Source organism: Camelus bactrianus, chromosome 7, assembly GCF_048773025.1.
Source record: "Camelus bactrianus isolate YW-2024 breed Bactrian camel chromosome 7, ASM4877302v1, whole genome shotgun sequence".
Taxonomy (NCBI): domain Eukaryota; kingdom Metazoa; phylum Chordata; class Mammalia; order Artiodactyla; family Camelidae; genus Camelus; species Camelus bactrianus.
In genome coordinates this window covers 36505939-36530445 of record NC_133545.1, presented here as the reverse complement: position 1 = coordinate 36530445, position 24507 = coordinate 36505939, and the positions used below count along the sequence as shown (strand labels likewise).

The window sequence follows — 24507 nt, the reverse complement described above, 5'->3', positions numbered from 1 at the left end:
CTGGCCTCGAGGAAATAGACGCTGTCTGTCCGTGGAAGGAGTTGCATACATAAGCTGGGCGGGCAGACTTACTCGCTGCCCATGTTTGTCATGACACGTTTCCTGTGGCTGGGATGTGTGATAAACGAAATGGACACGGAAGGAGTGAGACTGCAGAGGCAGGGTGGAGTCTGTTGTTGAGTTCCGGCTTTACTTCACAGAGAAAGCAGACCCCAGGCTGTGTGGTGGGCAACCTACACCCTGGTTACAGACACAATGAGAAAAAGTGTTGATTCATCACTTGCCAAGTTGTACAAACCTTATCTTAACGTAATAAATGTGTGGTCACCTACTGGCTAGCAGCACGGAGCCTGGAACAGACAGCCTGGCTTCAAATTCCTTATTCATCATTCGTTAGCTGTACAATCTCCAGCAAGTTACTTTATTGCTCTCTGCCTCCGTTTGCCAATCTGTAAAAGCAGGTAATCATAGCAGACCTGCCTTCTGTAGTTGTTGTAAGGATTAAATGAGATAATACATGTCACTCAGCCCTCTTAAGTATTAGCTCTTGTTGGTAATTTGCTCACAATAGTGCTCTCATTTGAAAGAGGAAGTACCTGAGGCACCAGGGGCTTAATTTGAAAAAGATTCAAACCCAGAGAAGTGCCTCCAAAACCTGTTATTTCCTGAAGTTCCCACTGACTGTATTTTGATGTGGCCCCCAGCTCCAGGCAGCAGCAGGAGAGAGTTTTGTTCTTTCCATGGGAGTTATATGAGCCTGCAGTCTCCCCTTATTATTCCTCAAAAGCCCCCCGTTCCCCTAGCAGCCTCGCTCGACGTGCAGGCTGATATTTGCAGAGCTACAACGTGGAGATCGCTGTAAAAATACTAACACCTGGGGATTTTTCTGAGCTTGTGCAAAGTGTGCCAACACGGAGGGCAGAGTCCTGAAGGGAGACTGAAAATCTCTGGAGTCTGAAGCTGCCTTGAGCTTGGGCTGCCCTGGAAACCCTTGGTGCACCCTCCCACGCATCTTTCTGCTGCAGTTTACTGACTGCAGCTTTGTGAACCTGTGAGTTACATTTGCAGTGCTCTGAGGCCGAAAGGGTTCCTGTAAATGTTCCATATAGTTAATTATAAACAAAGCAGCCAGCCAAGAGCACAATGCCCAAAGAAATCCTTAGCAAGCCTCATTGTGTGCTCTTTATTTTTCCTCTGCATTTCTACCCATCCAAGAGCTGCATAAATATAATCCTCTTTAACGATAAATTCATGATGGTGAAGCCATAATTTTTTGATATTGTGGTTTTAAGAAGTGACTCAGAAACAGGCTTTAAAAGCAACCTCTCCCCCACCCTCCTTTACCCCAAGCAAATGACCAGATTAAAAGAGCTCTAGTTTGTATGAATATTTATTCTAGAACCTCTGCCAGATCAGATTAGAAGAGTTCATCCTGCTGGGCAAATACAGATTCTGTTCTGAGATTTAATGAGAAACTGACATGTTAATAGCATATTGATGCATCCATTCATCAGGAAATCCATACATGCGTCTCAGGGCCCAGGAGAGGTGGTGCCTTTGTCATTTTTAGTTCTACCAGGAAGGCAGTTGTTGCAATGAGAAGAATTCCAAAGACATCCTGCTTCACACAAAAGATGAGGAATGAGGGGAATCTAGTCTGAATATACCTGGGAAATTCCTCTCTTGACACTGCCAGTGAGTGTGTGAGAGGCTGATTCCTCTAAATAGTGTCTCCCAAGGAGTTTCTGTAGAGCATGATGACCACAGGGTGTTAATAGTTCTCATAAGAGGAGCAGAAGGGGCTCTGGGTCCAAATCTTGGGTAAAAACAAACAAACAAACAAAGCATAGCTACAAAACAGAAACAGACTCATAGACATAGAATACAAACTTGTGGTTGCTAAAGGGGCGGAGGGTGGGAAGGGATAGACGGGATTTCAAAATTGTAGACTAGATAAACAAGAGTATACTGTATAGCACAGGGAAACATACACAAGATCTTATGGTAGCTCACAGAGAAAAAAATGTGACAATGAATATATATATGTTTATGTATAACTGAAAAATTGTGCTCTACACTGGAATTTGACACAACATTGTAAAATGATTATAAATCAATAAAAAAAAGTTAAAAAATAAATAAAAAATAAACAAAATAGATGTGCAACAAGGATTTACTGTATAACACAGGGAACAATATTCAATATCTTGTAATAACCTATAATGGAAAACAACCTAAAAAAATCTATAACTGAATCACTATGTCATACACAATATTATAAGTCAACTCTACTACAATAAAAAATAAACTTAAAAAATAACAGGGAAAAAAAAGATCTTGGGTAAATGATGAGGTGAAAACACTTGTTTACGGCAGAACTTTTAGCCGGTGACTTTCTAGGAAGCAGAGAAATTACACTATGCTTCTGGATTTTTTTAGACAATGGAGTTCTTCCCTCTCAAAGCAACACATCCCATAGCACACAACTTTTTTTTGTGTTATGCACCCGCCTTGGCAGCCTGGGGAAGCTGGGGACCCCTTCTCAGAAGAACATTTTTAAGTGCAAAAAATAAAACAGAGGATTACAAAGGAAACCATTTGTATCGAAGCCAAATATCACACTACTAAAACTATTTTGAAATATTAAAACATGGGCATACATTAATCTATGTATTTCTTTTTCCATGGGTCTAATACTTGCAGGTGTTTCAAAATACTGATGGCCATAAATGATATTTCAGGATATGGTCATTCCTCATTATTCACAAATTCTGTATTTGTGAACTCACCTACTTGCTAAACTTTATTTGTAATCCCCAAAATCAATACTCCTGGCACTTTTGTGATCATTGGAGCAGTGAAAAATTTCAGTCGCCAGACCTGCACGATCCTGGCTGAGGTTGAATAAAGCAAGACTCTGCCTGTGGTTTCAGCTCTCATATTGTGAACAACTGTCCTTCTCTTAGTGTATTTACAGCCACATCTGGGGCATTTTTATGCTTTTTGTTGGTGACTTCACTGTTTAAAATGGCCACGTTCAGTGCTGAGTGCTATCTTGTGTTCTTAAGTGTCAGAGACTGATGTGCCTTATAAAGAAAAGAGATGGGTAGTTAAGCTTCACTGAAATGAGTTTGAGTGCTTTTGGCTGTGAGTTCAACGTTAATCAACCAAATATAAATTAAACAAGGTGTCTTTAAACAAAAGCCACACATTATAAAAAGATTGTGTATTGATTGGTTGACGATAATTTTGTGACCACAGACTCACAGGAACATAACCCTGTAATTTCCCCTAGGAGCAATGGTCCAGCATTTGCTAATTCAGTATTCAAGGTGACTTTATAGAACATAACTGCTCTGAATGATGAGAATGGACTGTATTTGCAATGGATGTAATGTGCTATGAAAATATATGTGACAAAGACAGATAAGAATACAGCGGTAAACATTCAGTGTTTTATAAAAATACAGTGTTGCCTATGTTCATAATTAAAGGAAATGGTGAATTTTACTTAGAAGGTAGTAAAGACAATTTTTTCCCATTCAAGTTCATAGGCACTCTTAATTCTGGGGGAGGGTGGGGTCCCCGTACACCCCAGTTCAGAATCCCTTCTCTAGTGGTATTAACTCAGGGAGAGGGTGGGGTTGTGCAAATTCCTGGGGGCTCAAGTTCTTCTATGGTGTGTATCAATACAAGTCTCATAAAGAATTTTTAGCTGTTTTGCTTTTGCTGGGGGTGAGGGGGGGTCTGAAAATTTTTTTCACGAGGGCCTGAACCCAAAAGGTTCTACCAAATGAAAGATGCCCAAGGATGTGGGTAGGGATAGAAATTCTTGGTAATTACCCATGTGGAAAGTGAGGAGACCCATTTCAACAGAACAGGGTAAGAGAACTCTTCCATCTGAAACTGGAGAAACAAATGACAGTATAGTATTGGGGTGTTTAGATGAGGACCATGTAGGGGCCCTAAATCTCCCCACCAAGCGTGCCCAGAGAGGAAGGCATCCTCTGTGTTGATTGCTTTTCTTTCTCAGTCTTCTCACCAGAAGGAGTGTGATTCAATGGGGCTAATTTAAATGTGTCAGAAAGCAGCTCCTTGTTTCTAAATAGAAAGAAATCAGGAAGAGAAACCTGGAGAGCAACTTTAAAACCTCATTCATTCATGCACGTGCTCACTCAGTACTACTTGTTGAGCCCCTCTCCTAGGCCAGGCATTGTTGTAGGGCTGTGGATACAGGAGTGAACCTGACTGGCCAGGTCCTTGTCTCCTGGGGCTTCTGTTCCTGTTCTGGTGCTTCTCCCCAAGAGCCACCACAGGAATGCGGCAAGGGGTTGGAGAGGGATGCAAGCCACCCCAAGAAAGCCCTTCACGTGCCTCTCAGAGGCCAGCCAGCACTCACACACTATGATTCTGAAAAACTGGAGGCTCAAGGGGCACCAGTGCAGAAATAGGGGATGGAAGCTGTTCCCCGCAGCTCTCCTGTAACTTCTGACAGTCAGAAGCTGTAAGAAGTATACACAGCGTCTTTTAGGGACAGAACATCCCCAAGCCAGAGAGAAAGACATGGTTAAATCTCAAAAAAGGGGAACATGTCTGGGTTGGTGTGGAGTATAGAAAATGGAGCGGACGTGGACACAACTCACACATGGGCTCCTGATCCAGGGGAGGGCACCTGGCCTCGGACTCCAGTTCTTGAGAAGACAAGAGTGGTACTTAGGATTTATTTTGTGCTGTATTGGTGTATTATAAAAAAAAAGTGAGATGGGAGCACTGTCCTCTCCCAGCCCTTGATTTCTTGGTGCTGTGCCCCATGAGTGAGGTCAGGGCTCAGAACTCAGTACCTCCATCCTCCCACCTGAACCTGCTCAGGTAGAGAATGAGGAAGATGGAACTGGTTAAATTATCCCCAAGGTGGGGGGGTTCAGTCCCTAAGAGAATTTAACCAGGAGAAAGTGGAAGGCAGAGATGGCATCTAGGGTGAGAGACAGGAAGTGGACAGGCTGAGGACAGTCCAGCCTGCGAACCCCCTCCCTGTACCCTCCAAACCTCTCTCTCTCCTCCTTCTAGTTTCCCTCAACTTTTAAAAATAACTCTATTCCTTCAGGGCCTTCTGGGAAAAGATCAGGGCCTAAAATGAATTCACCCCTCCCAAAACAGCAAAAGCAATACAAGATTATCAACTTCACTAGTACTCTGGGAACTAAAAATTAGAATAGCCATAAAGTAACCTGGAAGCATTTTAAACAAAGAGGGGATTGAACAGAATTCTTTCTAAAGGAATACAGAATTCTAGTGCAGTGTTCTCTGGGTGTATCTTGAGACTAATGATTAAGATTTCAGATAAAAAACAGTAACAAAACAACACTACAAGTATTGGCATTTTAGCGCTTAGAAATAAGGTGAGATGTTGGAAAACCCAAACCACTAATACAATTACCAAGATCCTATAAGTGGACACATCCCTCAGGAGGAGCTGGGTATACCAGGTGTCCACAGCCCAACACTTCCACACCTCAGTCTATACTCCTAGTTTGTATTTCTTGCTTGAAACAAGCAGCCTTCTGAGGGCTTGTTGGTCCCCTGTTGATCTACCTCCTGGGGACATGTGCTGGTCATGCTGAGCCTAGGATTCTATCCAGGTGACAGAAATGGACGGGTTGACAACATTTGAAGTGTTTCGGCCCTCAAAACTGAAGCTCATACACAACCTGGCAAATTAATCTTGTGAGCAGAAGTAGATTTACTAGAAATCTAAGAAAGAATAAGTTTTAGGGTTCTTCCCAAAGCCCTGGAAGGAGCCCCAACAATGAATTTGCATGGTCATTTGCTTTGTAAAATTTGCAAAAGTAAGATATTTTAAACACAGCTGATTCCTCTCTGTCACAATTTCCCATATATTGGGTGGCTCTGGGGTAGCTATGGGAATCTTATGGAGGTTGAAGCAGAGATCCTCTTAGGTTGAACTATTTATGTGGTTTGCAGTCATTTCTGTGCACAGTTAGGTTATTGCTAGCCATCCTGGTGTAGGAAGGACTTCCAGGTACGATCCCAGTGTCCACCAGCACTGTGACAAAGGTGCAGGGCTAGTGGTCAGATCACAGTATGAGAGTACCCTACAGCTCCCAGCACAGGAAGTGTGCGGGTCATGGAGGAGAAACAGGGTGTGAAATGCACAAAGCCGGAAGCTAGTCTGTGGTAAGGTCTTCCCATCATTGATACAGTGAGTGGGAGATCTGGTTCACACTAGTGACTTGTCCAAATAGAAGTCTCCCCCTATCAGGAATAAATAAATAAATTTAAAAAGTAAAGGAAATAATGAAGCATACACAATTATACACATACCGTCATTATAATTTTGTCTTTATTGAGACAGAGATTTGGGTGCAGGTGGTTTCTTTGGGAAACCAGCCCCCAAAGTGGGAACAAGGAAGTGAGAAGAGTGACACAAGGAAGGAGGAAGAGTCATTTAAGGCAGTCACTCCTGTGAGCGAAGGGGGCCGATTCTGCTGACACCCCCTAGAAGCACACAGAAGACTTTCCCAAACTGAGCACTAGAGGAAGAGGCTGGCGCCTGTATTTATTGCCCCCTGCTACCCCGGGCTGGAGCTGTCCCACCCCTGGGGCTGTGTCAGGCGAGCTCCTGAGGGACAGAGTGTAGAAAGATGGGGCTGCTTGAGCTGGGATGCTGGCAGCACAGAGACGGACCCCCCATACCCATGGCTGCGATCAGAGATGGGCCGGGGGGTGACACACCAGTGAGAATATGGTGCAGTAGAATTGAACAGAATTTCTGAGCTTATATGGATGCAACGCTTTAACAGCACCACAAATAGGGAGTGTGTCTTTAATATGTCCCACATAAAAGAAATTTGATAGAGGTCTTCCTAGTTTGCCAACCATCCTAAAAATGTACACGACTTTACCAATAATGAGTTCTGTAGCTGAAAGTAACTCTTCTAAGCTATCAAAAGCAAGCAAATTTTATTTTTCTGTTCTAACTATAGACAGGGATATCACAAAATCATTGTTATAGGAAGAGGCGATCAGATTATGCAGCCAAAGAATGCAAGGACATCTTTTAAACAAAGAAAAATTGTCATGTTTTCCCTTGACTTTGTGGGGTGTATGGTATTTGTCAACTTTTACAAACTGTAATCTGTTGTGATTTCTTTTCTCATTCTAAATAAATATTCAAGTTTGCACCTAATTTTGTGTTTACAGTTCTGTGTTCTGGTGTGAGAGTCCTTGGCAGCCAGTCAACAGTCTTCTGAGGAAGAGCCATCTTTAAGAAGTCAACCACAGAGGGAGGGCCAGTTCCCTGGCACGCCAAGACCCTGGGTAAGTTGCTGAATGTCACTAGATTTCTTATTTGTTTTTGGAACAACTAGTCATTCAAAGGCACAGATAGATACCCTACTGCTTGGAATGGCACTCAAAGCACTCTATTAAAGGTTATCTGAGGTTCAGCTGGAGGGGGCTGATCCCAGAAGCACACACAGTCACACCGTCATTTAGATAAGCTCTTAAATGAGAGAAAAGCACTTTGCAAAGATGCTGCTAAAGAGGTTCCTGTGAGTTCGTGACTCAGCAGCCCCAAGCCCGTTTGCTGGATCCATTTACCCAAGTTTCTGTCTCCCTGAGCTCCCTGGGAGCATGTGTCCCCGAGGGACTCAGTGCCCCCCTTGGTCTCCGAACACCTGCTCAATCTGCGGGTTGAACGGGTTCTCCTTTCCCAGGATCTGGGGCCACTGGAGCTGCACCTTTTTCCAGAAGTGATCTGCCACCAGCTGTAAAGCCACCTGCAAGAGAGCACCCAAATGAAGAGTAAAAGGGAAATTATGACAAAGAAAAGGTGTTTCCAGTGAGATTTACTCTATTCTTTGTGTGGTGGACAGACTCCAAGATGGTTCCTCAGGTAGGGCTGGGTCCTGAAGGAGGCTGTGAGCAGGGGGAGTGTGGCTGGAGGGCCAAGGGGAGGAATTGTTGGCTTAGTTCACAGCAGGCCTGTCTCTGGCTCGCCCAGCCTGATGCCCACTCTCTGGTTCATTGTTGTACATCCTTTTGTTCACGATGTCAGCAGGATCTATTCTTGGTTGTTCAGTCCTGTGGCTTGTCATTAACATGCCTTTGATGAGGAGTCTTTCTCTGCAGATAATGCCCTCATTTAGCAAATGGGGCCTGGAAAGGCCTCCGGCGCCCAGATGGCTACATCTCCACAGTGGGGGAGGGGGGGTTAAGGCTGAAGGATAAGAGAAATGTGATTGCTGAGGGCCTCGGAGGGGAGCACTCTGTTCAGGGAAGATGCTCAGGGATGTCCTTGACTTTATGAGAAGCACATGGACATTGTCTTCAAAGGGCACATCGCGTTCATTCCAGTGAGCCGTGCCGCCTGCTCCCTGTGATGTAGGGCAGCCCTCTTCCACTCTCTGGGCCGAAATTCTCTCATTTGCAAAATGAATAAATGATCTAAAGACCTATCTGGGTCTCAACTGTGTATAAGATTTTAGCAATTGTTAGAAAAAACTAGAACTAGTGAAGTCGATACATTAAATATCCTCAGTATTTTAATATGTTCCTGAGCCTTCGGAGGTGGACCCCAGATTCCATCCACCCAACAGTATAATCGTGATCGTATCCGTGTGGTGTCTAGAACAGACACACCCCCAACTGCCCCCCCACAACACATACCACACACACACACACACCCTCACGTACCAAGCCCCACATACACACATACCACACACATACATACCCCCTACTCCCAAACAGGCTGACTGTCAAGCTAGCAGGTTTCCAAGAAGGGTCTGGTCGTCTCTCACACACTATGCGATCAGTGTCTTTGCAAACAGAGGACTTCTTGTGGGCTGTGTTTCCTGCTAGTTCTCAACAAAGTAGGCTGCTTCCAGGTCTGTGAAAAATTACTAGTTCTTCTTTTTTGTTTTTTTTGCCTTTCAACTTGATACCCCTAAGCAGTCTTCCTAACAATTATGTGGTACCAAGGCATTTGTGGTCATTTATTTCCCAGTCTAAATTAATAAGGGAGGAGAGGGGGGTGAGGATAAGAAAAGGAAAGTTAAAATGCAGGAGCTCAGATTTGAGCGTGTGGTAACTGTCTGACTTGAAAGCAACTGGTTGGCTGCCACTCTACTGGAGATTAAACTGTTTATGAGTGTGCACTGCTAATATTTTGGATCTGAAATGAGAATGGCATTGTTATTACTAAACTAGAGACGTGATAGAATGGCCCACTATAATCATTCATTCCTCTGAGAACCGTTTACTGAGAGCACCTACTGTGGGCTTTTCTCACAACCAGCCCCCTCCTGTCACTCCCGTGATGCACTGCACAGGCCAAGGCACTGCCATCCTCATCTCTCCCAGTGAACTGTTCTTTGAACACAGGCATCTTTTGTGGTTCCCTATTCACAATTAAAAGTATCAAAGCGATACCTATTCACCTGAGAAAAAATTTAAGATAACTGAGCAAAAAGAGAAAACAGAATAAAAGTTATCTTAATTATAATACAGATAGTCACTCTTAACATTGAGTGTAGAGCCTTTGGGAGGCCTGCACACACGCACACACACACACAAACTGGATCCTTCTGTAAATACCATTTCATAATCTGCTCTTTTTGAGGTATAGTTTACACACAGTAAAATTAACTCTTTTTGGTAAGCAGTTCCACGCGTGTTGACAAATGCATATGGTTGAGGAATCATCCCAGCAGTCTATAAACTGCTTTTATTTCCTTTGCTCTATATTACAAACATATTTCTGTGTCACTAAAGGTAGATCAATATCGTTTTTATTCGCTGCACAATACTCCATCAGATAGATGCAAGCTAATTTATTTCACTGATGGAGATTTTTTTACTACACATCTCCCTAACACCTCCCCTCAGTACAGGGCATGGAGACAGTTTCCTCCTGCCAGTGCGCACATCATCTGCAGCACTGGGTGGGGGTGGGGGTGGTTCACAGGCTGCCTCATTCACTAACCCTGCTGAACACATACATGGAATGAAACCTGGTCCAACATGAGGCTCTGGTTAAGTGGAACATTCTGGTTAACAGAGGCAGGCCCTTCCTGGTCTCTTCCTTTGTAGTTGCCTCGGCTGCCTGTGCTCTTGCAGGGCCCCAGCAGCAGAGAGTCCAGATAGTTGCCCTGTGGGCGGTGCTGCTTCTGTCCAGACATCGCTGCCAATTCGAGCAGGTGTGCCCTTCCTCCGGGTAAGTCCCCGTGTGACAGGCCCTGGTGCTGTTCTGCAGGCACCCCTGCACCCCAGTGCTTCTGTGGGGCACTGCCACCCACCTGTCTGCCTGCTGCTGATGGTCACTGGTCCACTGCAAAGGTTCCTCTCGTTCCCCTTGGACACTCTCATAGAAGAGGCGACAAAGCAGGGCAGCTCAACACCCCACTGTCTTATATAAGTTTCTATATAAGCAGCAGCTCTTTCAGGTTTTACCTGCAGCCCCTGATCCCCCTAGGATTCAGGCATGGGTCCACGGAGAGGGCAGTGGGAGGGGAGAGACTTGGTATCATTTCTTGATTAGGACCTTGGTGACAGCCACCATATGGCTTTTAGAATTTTTTCTCCCTTCTGATGACAATTTAGAATCGAGCCATGCTTCTTTGCCTAACCATAGTTATAAGTTCTTCTTTCGGAGAGTACCTGGCCTTCCAAGCAAATCGTGCCAGATCCAGCCCACATGCTCACGATATTCTCCCATCTCCAGGCATGTCAGAAGCCCAGCAGTGGTCATAGCTGGACGTAATCTGGGATTCCTCCACACTCCCATTTTGTAAGCTAATTGTATGTGTTTTGCTACAAAAATAGAACTCTTAAGACAACCGTAAAACAAACCCTAAATAGTAACTACATTTTTGTAATATTTTTAGAGACTAAATGAATTCAGAGCAAGTCTGTACAGATTTCACCAACAATTTATCATGACTTGATACCTTTTAAGTTGAACTCTTGCTAAATTTAACTCTGGAATTCTACCAGACCAAAGTTAAAAATCCACTCTGGATTTATTTTTCCTGCAGGAAGAACGATTCCAGGCTACCTCGATAAGAAATTGCTTTTAAATACCTGCAGGGAAGCCCTCACCACAGGGAAGGCATGGCTTTACTTCTCTGGCCTCTTACTCTGCCCAGAAACAGAGTCTATTAGGCCTGGTTACTTTCGGTCCCAATTAATTTTAAATTTGTAAACTTACAACATGACAGTGGTATAAGACGTATTTAAACACATGTAAGGAAAAATATGACTCGGTGTGTCACCACCAAAACCACTGCTGCTAGTTGGTGTCTAAAGCAAACTGAGCAGACGTGGTCCCTGATGCACTGGCAGGGCCACCCTAAGTGACTGTTTGAAGGTTTCCTGGCCCAGAAGGCCCTCCCTCCTCTCTCCCCACCGCCAGCAGAGCTGCCTTTTTTGAGGGATTCCACAAGTCTGCCTAGGACCTTAGGCTCCCAGGGGCTTTCATGTTGATACAAATAAAAACCCAGAGGCTATTAACTTATTTAAAGCCAGTGCACTGATTTTATATCTGATGTCGGCCTCCAGCAGACAGTCTACAGGGTTCAAGACTCAAGAAAGGAGGGGCACTGATGTCATGGAAAATTCACTGCCTGCAGGAAGAGTTTGAAGAGGATGATTTGAGGTTCTACCTGCAAGATGAGCGGAGAGGAGGCTATTTTGCAGAAAGCTTTGTTGGATGAAACTTCTAAGGCAGGAGATGTCAAGGATGTTTGGCTAGGTGGTCCTGGCATAGCCAAGGCAACTGGACTTGATGTATGTTTGTGGCTCTTTTAATATTTTCTGTTTACTATTGTCTGATTTTAGGCTTAGAGATCCTTTAAGTGCCTTTTCAGATACTTAACTTTGCAAAGGTTTTAAAAAGTGGGCATTTGAACAGGTAGAGTTGCTGTAGCTCCCCGAGGCCATGAATCTGGGTCCTGGGCCTTTTCTTTTGGGGTCCTGGGTCTTTGCGATGATATTTCTTTTCTAAGATGAACTTTCTTTGCATTTTGTCAGCAGTTTGACTGCTGTTCCCAACTCTCTGCTACATTTGCTTTCCCTGGAGGCATCCGATGATCTTCTAGGTCTTTCTAGTGGGTCCTTCTGTGATCGGCAATGGTTCCCACCTTTCACATCTGTGTAATCCCTCTCCTTCTGAGCATGGTGGGACTTGTAACTTCCTTTTAACTTCTAGAATACGGCAAAGGTGCTGGGATGCTGTTACATGCAGTGGTGACTTCTGCCTTGCTAGCAGATTGCCTCAGTTGCCATTTTGGCTTGGACTCATTGTTGAAGCAAGCTTCCACGTTGCAGGGCGAACCACGGGTGGCTTCTGAGCAACAGGCCTCAAGGAATTAAATTCACCCAACAAACTTGTGCTTGGAGGCTGATCCATGTCAAGCCTTCAGATGAGACCCAGCCCCGGCAGACACCTTGATTGCAACTTGGAAGAGACATTGGAGCAGAGGACCCAGCTAATCTGTGCCTGGATTCCTGGCCCACGCAGAAACTGTAAGCTAAGAAATGTGTGTTGTTTTTAAGTAATTCGGTATGCAACAGTAGATAACGAAAACACCTTCTCAATCTTCATCCTCGGTCTATTTCTTCATAATTTGATCCCTTTGGCCAATCTCATCCCTGCCATTCTCTCCAGCTCTCAACTAGTGGCTCCCCATTCCTCACAGTTGAAAAGGTCCAACCCCATACAGACTTTATGTGATCTGTCCCTGAAAACTTCTCTTGATCCTCTCTCTCAACTCCACTCTCGGCTCTCTGTCCCAGTCACACGGAAGCACTTTTCTCTCCTCCTGTGTGCCGTGTGCCGAGCTTTCTTTCCTGTTCAAGTCTTTGCCCTTGCACTTTCCTTTGCTCACAACACTTTCTGCAGCCCTCCCCCCCTTCCTTTCACTTGACTAGTTCATGGTCTTAGTTCTGAGTTAGCTCCTCTGAAAACCTTTCCTAGCACCCCTCTTCCCCAGAACGCCCCCACAGCATCTGTGTTTGCACAGCTGGAGGCACTGACCACTTTATGTTTAATTATGTATTCACATGTCATTCTCCCACTCTATCCTGTCATCTCCTTAAATGGCCAGGTTTCCTGTTCACTCCTGAGTGCTCACTGTGTTTGATACGAGGTAGGCGCTCAATAAATGTCCTTGGATGGCAATTTGACACCAAGACCGTTCAGCTTGATATACATGATAACCAGGCAAGCTTTAGGCATATCTATCCATTGTCACCCATGTTAGATGTGGCTCTGCCACTGTTGCACACTGTGCCACCCACTCCCAGCATGTGAGCAAATCTCTCAGGAATAACTTAAGATTACGGACAGCATTCAGCCATTTTCAGCTTTTGACTCTTGTTCTCAACAGTCAGTTATTGGCAAAGCTGTTCGAGTGCAAAATAGAGCCCCAATTTGACAGACTTTGAACCCTGGTATCATTTTAAGAGTCAAGGACAGAATAGTCTTTTGATAGATCAGACAGATATGTCCCAAGGGCTAAAATAAAGCTGTCCTAACCCTCTTCTTTTTCATATGTTCCTCGATTACTCCCTCTCTGACCATCATCTCTTATCCCCATTCTCTCTAGAACCAGAAGGATAAAAGTCTGTGGTGAACACAGAACAACAAAATCACTACCTAATTACTGCCAGAAAGAAGGTCTCCACGTTAACTATTTTAAAACCAAAGATGTCATTTTTTTAGTGTGAGTGGGGCACACTATAATATTTAACCAGCTTCTAGCCAATAATTCTCTTGGATCAAGCCATCTAAGTGATACACAGGGAAGTCAGATATTCTGAGATGTATTCCTTAGATTTTGGGGGCTGTGGTTATTTAAAACAGTAAGCTGGGCATTTCGTGCTCACTTGAACATTTCCCCAGCATTTGTGGGACCCCACTGTCTGTCCATCCCCCTGTTGATGGAGTGGGGCTCTTCCTCTTTAAGACAGTTCTTATCCCTGCCCACGGGTACTCACTGGGCTCAGAGCTTGGAGGGGAGGAGGTCTGTGGTTCCCTGCAGGCTTCTGAGGGGATGATCTGCCCTCCTGTGGCCTGGCTGGCCACGGAGAGCAAGGCGACCAGGAGCGCTTCTCGCTTTTGGACCCTTGTCAGTGCCACAGAAGCTGCATCAGAGAGACCGCAGCTGTGCAGGACTGCCTGTGGGTGAGTGGCCCATCCCTCCTGCAGAGGATGGGCTCTCAAAATGTTAGAAGTGGCAGAACCACTCTCCCACTTCTTTTTCTATTTTTTATATAAAATATCAAGAGCAAGTCCAGTATGTAGAACAGGTAAAAGTGGAGCTTCCCTGGCTGAAGCCAGGATCATGGACGGGGTGAGGGCGGGAGGAGACAGAGCCCCACCTCCAGCCCCCCTTGCTCTGTGAAGAGGCCAGAGTAGAACTACTTTCCAGAATTGTCCCTTCGAATCCTCAATGAGAAACAGCTCATACTGCAGGATATTGCTAAGGACACTGTGTTCCCCTCTTACAGTTCTCCTTCTTTTCTAGAAGGATCCACAGAAGAAATTCTCACAGTCCTCACTTCCAGGAATCCTTGTGTGTGTGTGTGTGTGTTTTTTTTTATTATTTTTTTTTGGAGGGGTGGGTAATTAGGTTTATTTATTTATTATTTTTAATGGAGGTTCTGGGGATTGAACCCAGGACCTCGTGTATGCTAGGCATGCACTCTACCACTGAGCTGTACCCTCCCCGCTTGTGTGTTTTTTGTTTTGTTTTGTTTTGTTTTGTTTTTTGGAGTAGTTTATTTATTTTTTATTTTCTGAAGGCTCTGACTATGTCCCTCTTTGCATCACCCCTTAGAAATCATGGAGCTGATTTCATAGGCTCTTAGTGGCAGTTTCTCAGGACGTCCTGGGACACCTCTTATGAACTGTAGACATTAAGTCAAGAAGCCAGGTATCATTTCTACCTTATTTTCTTTGTACTCTGATTTTCACTTTATTATTTACTGTTTTATTTATATTTTTATCCTTTGAATCTAATATAACTTATACTTACTAATCTACCTTACACATGTGTGTACATCACCTCAAATGCTTTCTGGAATAAAACAGGATAAAAATGGATGCATAATTATATTAAAAAATAATGTAACCAATAGCCTTCAGCAACCATCGTTGTGACTGCACTTACCTCATTGGGGTGGAATCCATCAACGGGTTCGATGAGCTGCCAGGGCTGCCCGCCTCTCTTCCGCCACTCCTCCGTGACTGCAGGACACACAAGTGTGATTGCACGCGTGCGCACACACACGGTTAGAGACACTTCCACAAGCAGTGGTCAACAACCAAGAGCAAGGACTGTGAAAAAGGCTCCTTCCAGGCAGATGCTCACCCAGCCATGGCTGCCTCTGAGTCATTATCTCAGGCTGGGGGCTTTCTGAACAGAAATGGTCTTTCCATTGCATCCTTTTCCTCTCTAACTCTTGAAGAAAAATGTGTGAGACTGTTGCATCAATTTGTATAGTGAGGAGGGCAGTGGGGGAAGGGTGGGCTCTAAGATATTCAACATCGATGTAAGTCCATCTCATTTCTCAGTGGCCAGGGGCACAATTTCAGGAGCAGGAGGGGAAAATTAAACATTTTGTTAACATCTCTTTTCATGGGCTGCCATTTCCAGACACTGCCTGCATATGTCCAGCAATCGGCATTAAAATCCACATAGTTCGTCAGAAATAGAATTATGTAAAGTAATCTCGACATTGCATTTAGGGTGAGTATGGCTACAGGGAAAACGTTATGAGCCCCCAAATGATGAACAACAATAAAACTGTCCTTCAATGGGGGTGAGAGACCAGGAATGTCAGTTGCCCCAAGGCAAGAGCACAATGAACTCTACATTGTAACACGATACAGTCAATAAGAACTCCTCAAGGAAATATCAAATCCCTAGAGAGCCTCCAGAGGGAAAAATCTGCAACCTGCCACCCGCAGTGCAGCCCACGCCCACACTTCCCCAGTGGATCCTACCCTTGGCCATCCATACCCTGTAAAATGCAGAGCCCTGGGGAAGCTTGTCTGGCCCTAGCTTCAGTTTGCCTGGCTCTTCCATTATTTAGGTGTGACCTTGGGATCAGACTTACTGATTCAGGTTCAATTCTGGCTGCTCCGCCTTTCCCCCTGGACCTGACACTTGAAGCATCTGTGGGTCCCAGACTGCCCTCCTGAGTGTGTCATGCTCTCCAGCCCAGCCCTGCTCATCCTGGCTCACCTGCCAGGTGATCCCCCAGGCTTGGTTCAGGCTGTTCCTTCTCCCCCTTGGCTTAAGGAGTAGGACTCTTTTTAAGGGGATCTGGGATTTTTACTTTCTGACTTTATGCTGATTCTCTATCTGAGCCACTTCCAATCTGAACACCCCACCAATTACCCGTAATGGAGAACTGAGCATTCAGAAGTTTCTTCAAATAGAGAGTCAGTGTCACCCCTACTGAGCCCCCTCAGTGCTTTTTGTCCTTTTGTATGATGTGTCTCATCTCTGCCTTGCAGTCCCACAGGGTTTGCAATACAAAAATCAGCAATGATGTGGAAAGGCCCAGCCCAGGTGAGACTCCCTGTCCCCTCTGTGGCTTCAAAAATGACCTCACTTCCATTCTACTTGTGTCCCTTTACTTCACCCAAGCTTTCTATGAACTTTTCAGCCCTTTCTGCTTCTCCCCTTATCTTCAGTTTGGTTTTACCTTACGTTATACAAATGTTAAAAAGAGAAAGAAAAGAAAGAATGAAAGAAAATCTCAATCGGATGTTAAGAAATTCCCAGACCATGTTAAAAAGACAATGGAAATCTAAGCCAGTGGAGACCTCAGGAGGCCTGCTGAAAAGTTGTGAAGAGTTGGATGAATAAGACAGGAAGGTTGCATTAAAGAGACAGACAGCAAGCTGTGGGCCTGGACCACCCACACATGCTCTGACCCAGTGGAAGCAGGAAGTTCCTTACAACACTTTCTGACTCTTCACCTTTGCAGTGAAGATTGAGTCACAAAGTGAATCTAAACAGTGTGCCTTCACTGGCAAGAGAACATTCAGAAAGGAATTATAGTGATCTGGAGGTCTGGAAAATGCACAGTGGAAAGCAAATTGGAGCCCATAAAGAAAACAGTTTAAGCCAAGATCGTATTCCTGGAGAGAAACGTTTGCTAGGAGCTTCATATTAAAAAGGCCGGACTTCCTTACACGCATGCTTCCTCTAGTGTGACTGAGTGCTGGCACCGAGGCTTAAAGTTAGCCTAGGCTGTTTCTGTTTTGATTTAAATTTTATGTGCTAACTACCAAACTAAAAAAAAAAAACAAAAACTACAGCTCTTAAAGAAAGGGAGAGGTGGTGACAGATATTACGTACTTCATGGAACAAATGGACATAATTCAGTCATCAGAATTAATGACTGTTTTTCAAAATCAGAAGGGATGGTCATTCCTTCTACTCCCTTTAGAGGCCTGAACAATCTCACAATGTAGGGACTATGATAAGAAAACTGAGGAACAAAAGCATAAAGTAAAGGGATATTTAGTTGCCAAGTTTTACAAGGGAGCAGGGGCATACCCTGGGTGGGGGTGGGGCCAGTGGGAGCAGTCCATGTTCTACTGTCACCATACTCCAGTGATCGAAACCATGTCAGGGGTAACATAGTCCTCCCTGCCAGGAAACATGTTCCTGCTCCCCTCTGCCACGTTAGTGGACACTACAGGGAGTCCATCCTTTAAAAGAGCTGGCTTATCATATAAAATAATCCAGTAAGTATTAAAAAACGTATCAATGCTTATCAAGGCTGCAATCAGTCTATTTACAGTGGAAAACATCATTTTATCACGTGATTACTGTGTCTGTGAGGGTTACCAGTCATTGAATATCTGCAGATGTCAGTATTATAACACTTGCAGGAAGAGTCAGTAACTCACAGGCAAGAGTTTAAGGTTTTACCTGTATTATGACCAGTGCTAGACAGAGTGACCCTTTTTAGTTTGTTTATCTCAGGGTGAAATTGTGCTTTCTAAAAATAAATACAATACCAGACAGTGGTTTCTGTTTCTTCCCTGATTGACTTTAGAGTGGGAGGTCCAAGCAGGGTAGCATGGTAAGTTGATCAGTTTCATTCCTACCTGAGACCATGATTAAAAGTAGGTAAAAGAATTCCTATTTGTTTTCTGGAACACCTGAATTAAAGTTCTTGGATGATCCTGAATGATCTCTTGGGGTTCAGCATATAATATATTTTATTTGTAAAGTTGAAGAAACTCTGCTAATGACCAGTTCTTCAGAGATCCAACAGAAGGAGAAGGTTCATAGAACCCTTGGTAGCTCCTTGATGAACAGTAACATTAATAAATATTTTAAAAGAGAAATCTGAACTCCGGTCAGCACCCTGAAGTCACTGGTGGTTCTCACAAACATACACATGGGGGGAACTAAGAACCAGGTTTATGCCAATTGAGTTGTCTTAGAAACTGAGGGCAGCTGGTGATATATTTAAGGTGTCAGTGGAAAAAATGGACTTGTCAGTTAAGTGGCATTTTCCTTCCTCTGTCTGGGAGGTGTGGTAAAGACAAAGAAAAAGGACATCACCTGCTCAAGCTGTCATTTCCCGAAGGGAGGAAAAATTGCTGCCTCTATTTAGTCCATAACCAGTTAGAGGATGAGTCAGCAAGAGACAAAAAAGAGCCTTTGGGGGATGAGCAGTCATCTCATCTTTCGGTGCTGGGCTGAGGCTATCAGAGTGGAGAACAGATAGGTCTCGTGTCTGCCCTCAAGGGACAGGGACCCTCAACTGTAATTGCTCTGCCACAGGGTGTAAAATTGTAAATTTCATATGAAAAATACTTGTGATGCAATCGTCCGCTCAACTACAGTACAGAAATGAGAGCAGGGATTTTCGTGTGACTACTAAGACTCCAGACTTAATAAGCGACTCTATAGGGTTTTTATTTCTGATGAAAGGGGGCAGTGTGATAATGAGATGCATTTCTACCATAGCCACCTCTGAGGAACTCAAAGAGATCCAGAGGCATGACTGGTGATGGGAGAGGGGCTAGACACTGAAAGAGAATAAACATCTATTATCCATCTGTTGTAAGCCCTGGAAGAATGCAGTGGGTGCTTTACATACACTGATGACGCGGGAGGTGGGAGGATGTCCGCTAACAGGTACTGGAGTCCTTTCTATATTACAAGTGTTGTCTCAGCCCTTACACAGTCCCCAGGGTTTAGTTATTACTACCTTCTACAAAAGGAAGCAACACCTGAATGGTTAATTTGCTTGAGGTTATTAGCTATTCTGTGTCTGAGTTGGGATAGGAACATAGGTCTACCTGGTTGTAAATGCTGGGCTTTTTGTATAATTGCCTATTACCTACGTGAGTTAGACCAGATTTCCAGGATGGTGAGCTACTCAGGTGTGGGAGGTGACCCATGGAGATGGGTGTGGGAGTCGATGCCCCCTCTGCCTGCTCTGGAAGGCACTAAAATCTCAAGGTAAGAATTCCCTTTGCAGTTGTCTAACACCAGGTGTAAGGCAAGACCTTCTCACAATTCCTGATAATTAGATAAAAATTCCAGCTCTTTCAGAAGTGGACGTGGTGGTATGTAGACATTAAAAGCATGATGCTGTATCAGATCGCAGGGCACCATTTCCTCTGCCTCCACTCTCTCTCCCACTGTGTCCATTTACCACTAGTGGAGACAAACTTCATATGGAGGTGAAGAAGGCCCTGAACCAAAATTGGATCCTCACGTGTATTTTTAATAAATGTCAGGAAATTACAAAATCTCAGGAAATTCCTTGAACTGTTGATGAGAACTGCCAGACGAGAAATATCTAGGAGGTTTCTCAGTAAGGTGGCCAACTACCATGTTGATGCAGAATGTTCAGTTCAGTTCAACTAAACTTTTTGCTTTTTTACTACATTTATTGTTGTGAGGACCAGAACGGGCTGAGGAACCTCTGCTTCCAAGCATGTGGACTACTGACCAGTACTGGGTCAGGGATAAAGCTTTTCCCCCTGTATCTTTCACGAGGAGAAGGACTCCTCTGTTTTGTTAACGATATTCCTAGCACCTACACAGCACATAGTAGCGCTTAGTAAAAATCTGATGAATAAGTGACTAAAAAGTCTTAATCTTGGCACATAATAGGAGCCCTATTTATTAAATTTTAACATTCATATGGATTATCTGTAAATTATGTACAGATGCAGATTCTGATTAGGTAGGTCCTAATTAAGAGTGGGGCCTGGGCTTCTGTATTTATAACTAGTGTCCAGGTGTCTGGATGCTGCTCATTCTGAACCATGTGTTGAGTAGCAAGGGTGTGAGAGAATGGTGCTCTTTCCTGGTGCTGGCTATGTACCAGGTGTGGCATCAGGAAGATGACACGTGATTTCATACAGTCATCACAAAGACTTGTTATATAGATATGGTGACCCCATTTCCAGGTCTGGAAAGGAGAATTTAGGGAATTGTCAACAATCCCAAAGATAATAAATGACAGAGCTAGAGATGACTGTGGAAAATGAAAAAGTCTCATGTGAATGTTAGGCATTATTATATTTTTAATAACTTTATCTATATTCAAGGTTGATGATGATCAGAGAACACTTGGTGGTGCAGTCGTTTATACCAGGAATTCATTAATGAAGCTTTAACTCTGCATTTTAATGAGAGGTTATTTATCAAAATGTCTCTCCCCATGAGAGAAGTATGTATCACCTAGGCAGGAAATCTAGTTAAGGCGATCAGTCTTGTTGAAAAGATGTTCAGAATTGAAGTACTAGACTCTACAATGCGAAACATGTCAGCTAATGTAATGTTTCCTAAGTCATGATGGCCATCTGCTTCATCCCAGATGATGGGGCTGGGGGAGTTGTGGTGGGGAGACAGAGATGATAAACTGTATGACAAATCATCCATCCTTTGCATACATTGTAAAGCTTTTCATTAGCATCGTCTCAGCTGGCAGTCAATCAGCAGAGGCTTTTCTCTTATCACATTAGTGCTTAGCAATGAAAACGGGACTGAAAGGATTAAAATCAATAGATAATAATTTTTCAGAGTCCAGATGTAAAGGATAGATCAGTAGCTCCAGTAATCATGTCTGCTTCCTTACGGCCACTCATTTGTGACCCCAGTGTTTGGACAGAATGCTGGGAAAGAAACAGTAATGTTCTTTCCAGAAAGCTGGGATATAGGTGGTCCACTTTGCCATGGGCAGCTGAAGCCCCTCCCTCTGCGACTCTGATTAGCTTCCTCATCTGTGGGGTCTGGGAATCTGCATTGTTTTGAGTCCTCAGGTAATCCAGTGCCCAGTAGGAGAGACACTGCCTTTTCCTTCATTCCCGTCACATTCATCTTTAGCCCGTCTGTAAGCGGGGCATTGCTGAACTGTCAAGAGTTAAGTTAGGTGATTCCATTGACCTGTTGGCTCCCAGCCCAAAGCTATTTCCAACTGGCCACTGGCTCTGTGTCTTCAAGGATTCTAAAATAATGGTGAAATAAGGAGGTGATGCTGAGCTTCTACCTTTCCAGAAAGAGTCTCACACTTTATCTTTTTGCAATACTCAGAGCTATTAATGTGTCCGAATGGGCAGAAGCCACCTGCCCAATCTACTGCCTGCTGGCTTGTAAATAAACGCCTTGCCCAGGCAGGCTCTAAACGGCAGCCGCTGCTTTTGTCTTATGTCAATACATAAACCAAGCAAAACTTACTTTCTTGGAAGTCAAAATCCATGTAGAAAAGATTGAAGTTCATAAATTTCTTGCTGGTTGCAATTTTTTTCAGCGTAACGGAGAGTTGTTCTGCTCTCTGAATACAAAGGAAACGGAGAATCTCATGAAACCAAGACTTAGGCTTGAGGGAGACAATTCAGGCAGAACAAAGAAATCAATAGTCCTCACCCCCACTGCAAGCCATCCCCAGAGAGCAGCTCTGCACATGAAATTCTGTTCATGCACAAGTGGCCAACGAACACACAAAACTGTTAAAATTCATTAGGATCCAAATCAGTGCAAATTACAGTAACAAGATACCACTTTCTCCCGATGGGATTGCAAAGAAAAGATGAACAGTCATGATAATAAAGAAAATTGCCATGGGACATGCAACTGAGAATGTCAATTTGTTTAACCTTTCTCAAGAGCAATTTGGTGATATAGATCAAATCTTTACACACAGCGTATTCTTTGACCTAATAATTTTCTAGGAATTTGTCTTGAGGAAATAGACATGGTACACAAATACATTTGTCTTCATATATACAAAGGTTCATCACAATGCTATTTATCATAGTGGAAAATGGAATCAACCCGTATGTCCAACACCAAGGGATGAAATAAATCATGGTACGTTCATATGCTGTCTACTCTAAAATGATTAAAAAATTATGATGTGGAGGAATAATTATGAACATCAGAAGGCAGCAAACAATATGTATAGTATGATACTAGGTAGGCAGAAACCCAAAAATGTTTGTAAAATATTGGACACACACACACATTAACTTTGGATGATGGGTTTTTGAGTGATTTTTGTTACTGTCTTTTGTGCTTTTTTACAATCTCCAAGTTTTTTTTAATTGAAATATATTTATATTTATAAAAAAGACAATAAATTCCTTACAAAGAGATTATTTACTATCCATGAAATAAATGTGGGGAACAGTGGGTTTTCTCAGAGAAGAGAGGAGGGCTCTGGGGCACCTGGCCCTCTCTTACCTTGGGAAAACTCCAGTCATATGTAGGGCTAACCTTGCTCACTTCTCTCTGCCTCTACAAACATGATGGACCAGCTTTCAAAGGTGTCGTGTGTGTGTGTGTGTGTGTGTGTGTGTGTGTGTGTGTGTACGTACACGCATGTATTCGTTCTAGAGAGACAGGCACACACAGAGACAGTGACTGAGAGACACGGTAAGAACAACAGACCCAGGATGAGGCAGAAGGAGGGAGACCCACGTTCTCCTGGCTCCTCAAACATCCGGGAGTTTGATTTTTTAATTCACCAGCTTGGAGGCCATCGCCCTGCCAAAATCCCATCTCCACCGAAAACACTGCAGCAAACACAGACCATCAAAGACGGTATCAAAGGGCCTGCGACAGTCCTACCTCTGAAGTGAGAGTCCGGAGCGTCTTGTTGGAAGACATCCAGCCGTGGCAGGGGCTGACCTGGGAGCAGGAAAACACTTCGATTACAGAGTAACAGCGCCGGGCGTGGGGGATGTGGCCTTGGAACAAGTCACTGTGAGCTCACCTGGAGACAGTTGAGGAAGGAGTAGAAATGCGCGTAGGTCACGTCCTGATTGAGCTGGCCTGGAAAACAGAGAGGTCTGACATGTTGCAGACACTCAGATATAACAGCCAACTGGGACCCTGGAGGGTGGGCCTGCCTCCCTTGCACAAGGCTGGCGCCTCCGGGGACCTGCCCTGGTTTGCAATAGCGTGGCTCTTGAGATGCCTGTGCTTTCCTTCTTTCTGAGCCCCTCTAGAAATTCAGACTCCGAGTTGAGGAGGGGCCGTAAGGAGTTTGTTCCCATCTTGAGCTCTTGGCATGAGCTCTGGCAGGGTGTGAGGGGCCCGACCTTATCCAGACCCCAGGTGGAGGGACCAGAACACCACTAACAAAGGACCTTGAAGAGCAGGGGCTTTCTCTTTGCAATGGTATAAACGCCAAGTCCTCGTGGGGCCCAGGGAGACTTCAAAGGTGATAGTTGACCAAACCCTCCTATGTTTATGAAACACTCAAGTCTGACCCAATTATGCTATGCTGAGGGCCTGCCAGGATATTGGAGTTTCTGAAGGTCTGGCCACACACTGCCATGCAGTTTGATGAAGGGAAGGTCTCCCCAGCTGCTTGGGGAGGCTATCACACTATATCCCTGCATGGCCCAGCAGTTATCTTATTTGAGCCCTAATGAGTAGAGAGGTTTCATTTTTAGTGCAGATTAAAGAGGTACATAAAAATAAAGGTTGTAAGCACCAAATGTGAGTCCATCCAGAGCCTTGCCTAACACCCAGTGCAGACCCCGAATCTGCGGGAGTTATTTATTCTCTCTACTCACCTCCCCCCACCCCCACCCCGCCCCGTCCCTTCCAGCACGTCCACCCCGAGAGGCAATTCAACTCTCAAGCTGTGGCACAAAATCCAGGCTCTCGGAAATCTCCGGCGCAAGTGATGGATGTCTCGTCCATTAACACTTCCCTCACGCTCGAAAAAATAAAGGAAAATAATAGGGCCTACCTCGGAGCGAGGAGAAAGATTGAAGGTGATAGCACACAGTCTTATTTTTCACTTAGACCTCAGATCATTTAGACTGAAAGATAGATTCAATTTTCTTGTCATGGAGGAAAAATATATTATCTCTCTGTGTAGGTGAGTGAATCCCAGGACTGGAAAACCACAGGCTATTATCGCCATTAAAGTCACAGTGACATGCTGGGCCTTTTCTGTACTCCCTAAGTGTCTGCATTTTCC

The 24507-nt window shown here is 44.3% G+C and overlaps 1 protein-coding gene across 3 annotated transcripts in view; it reads right to left on the bottom strand.

The window, feature by feature from the left end:
* Nucleotides 1-6343: 6343 nt before the first annotated feature.
* Nucleotides 6344-24507, bottom strand: part of AOAH (acyloxyacyl hydrolase) — a 156584-nt gene continuing 138420 nt past the window's right edge. For all 3 annotated transcript variants that reach the window (XM_045516963.2, XM_010955400.3, XM_074367232.1), the window contains 5 exons: nucleotides 23287-23345; nucleotides 23142-23201; nucleotides 21750-21846; nucleotides 15192-15268; nucleotides 6344-7799 (listed from right to left, as the gene is read on the bottom strand). In XM_045516963.2, the coding sequence (XP_045372919.2) occupies nucleotides 7671-7799; nucleotides 15192-15268; nucleotides 21750-21846; nucleotides 23142-23201; nucleotides 23287-23345 (422 nt within the window). In that variant the 3' untranslated portion in view covers nucleotides 6344-7670. The remainder of the gene's footprint in view (nucleotides 7800-15191; nucleotides 15269-21749; nucleotides 21847-23141; nucleotides 23202-23286; nucleotides 23346-24507) is intronic.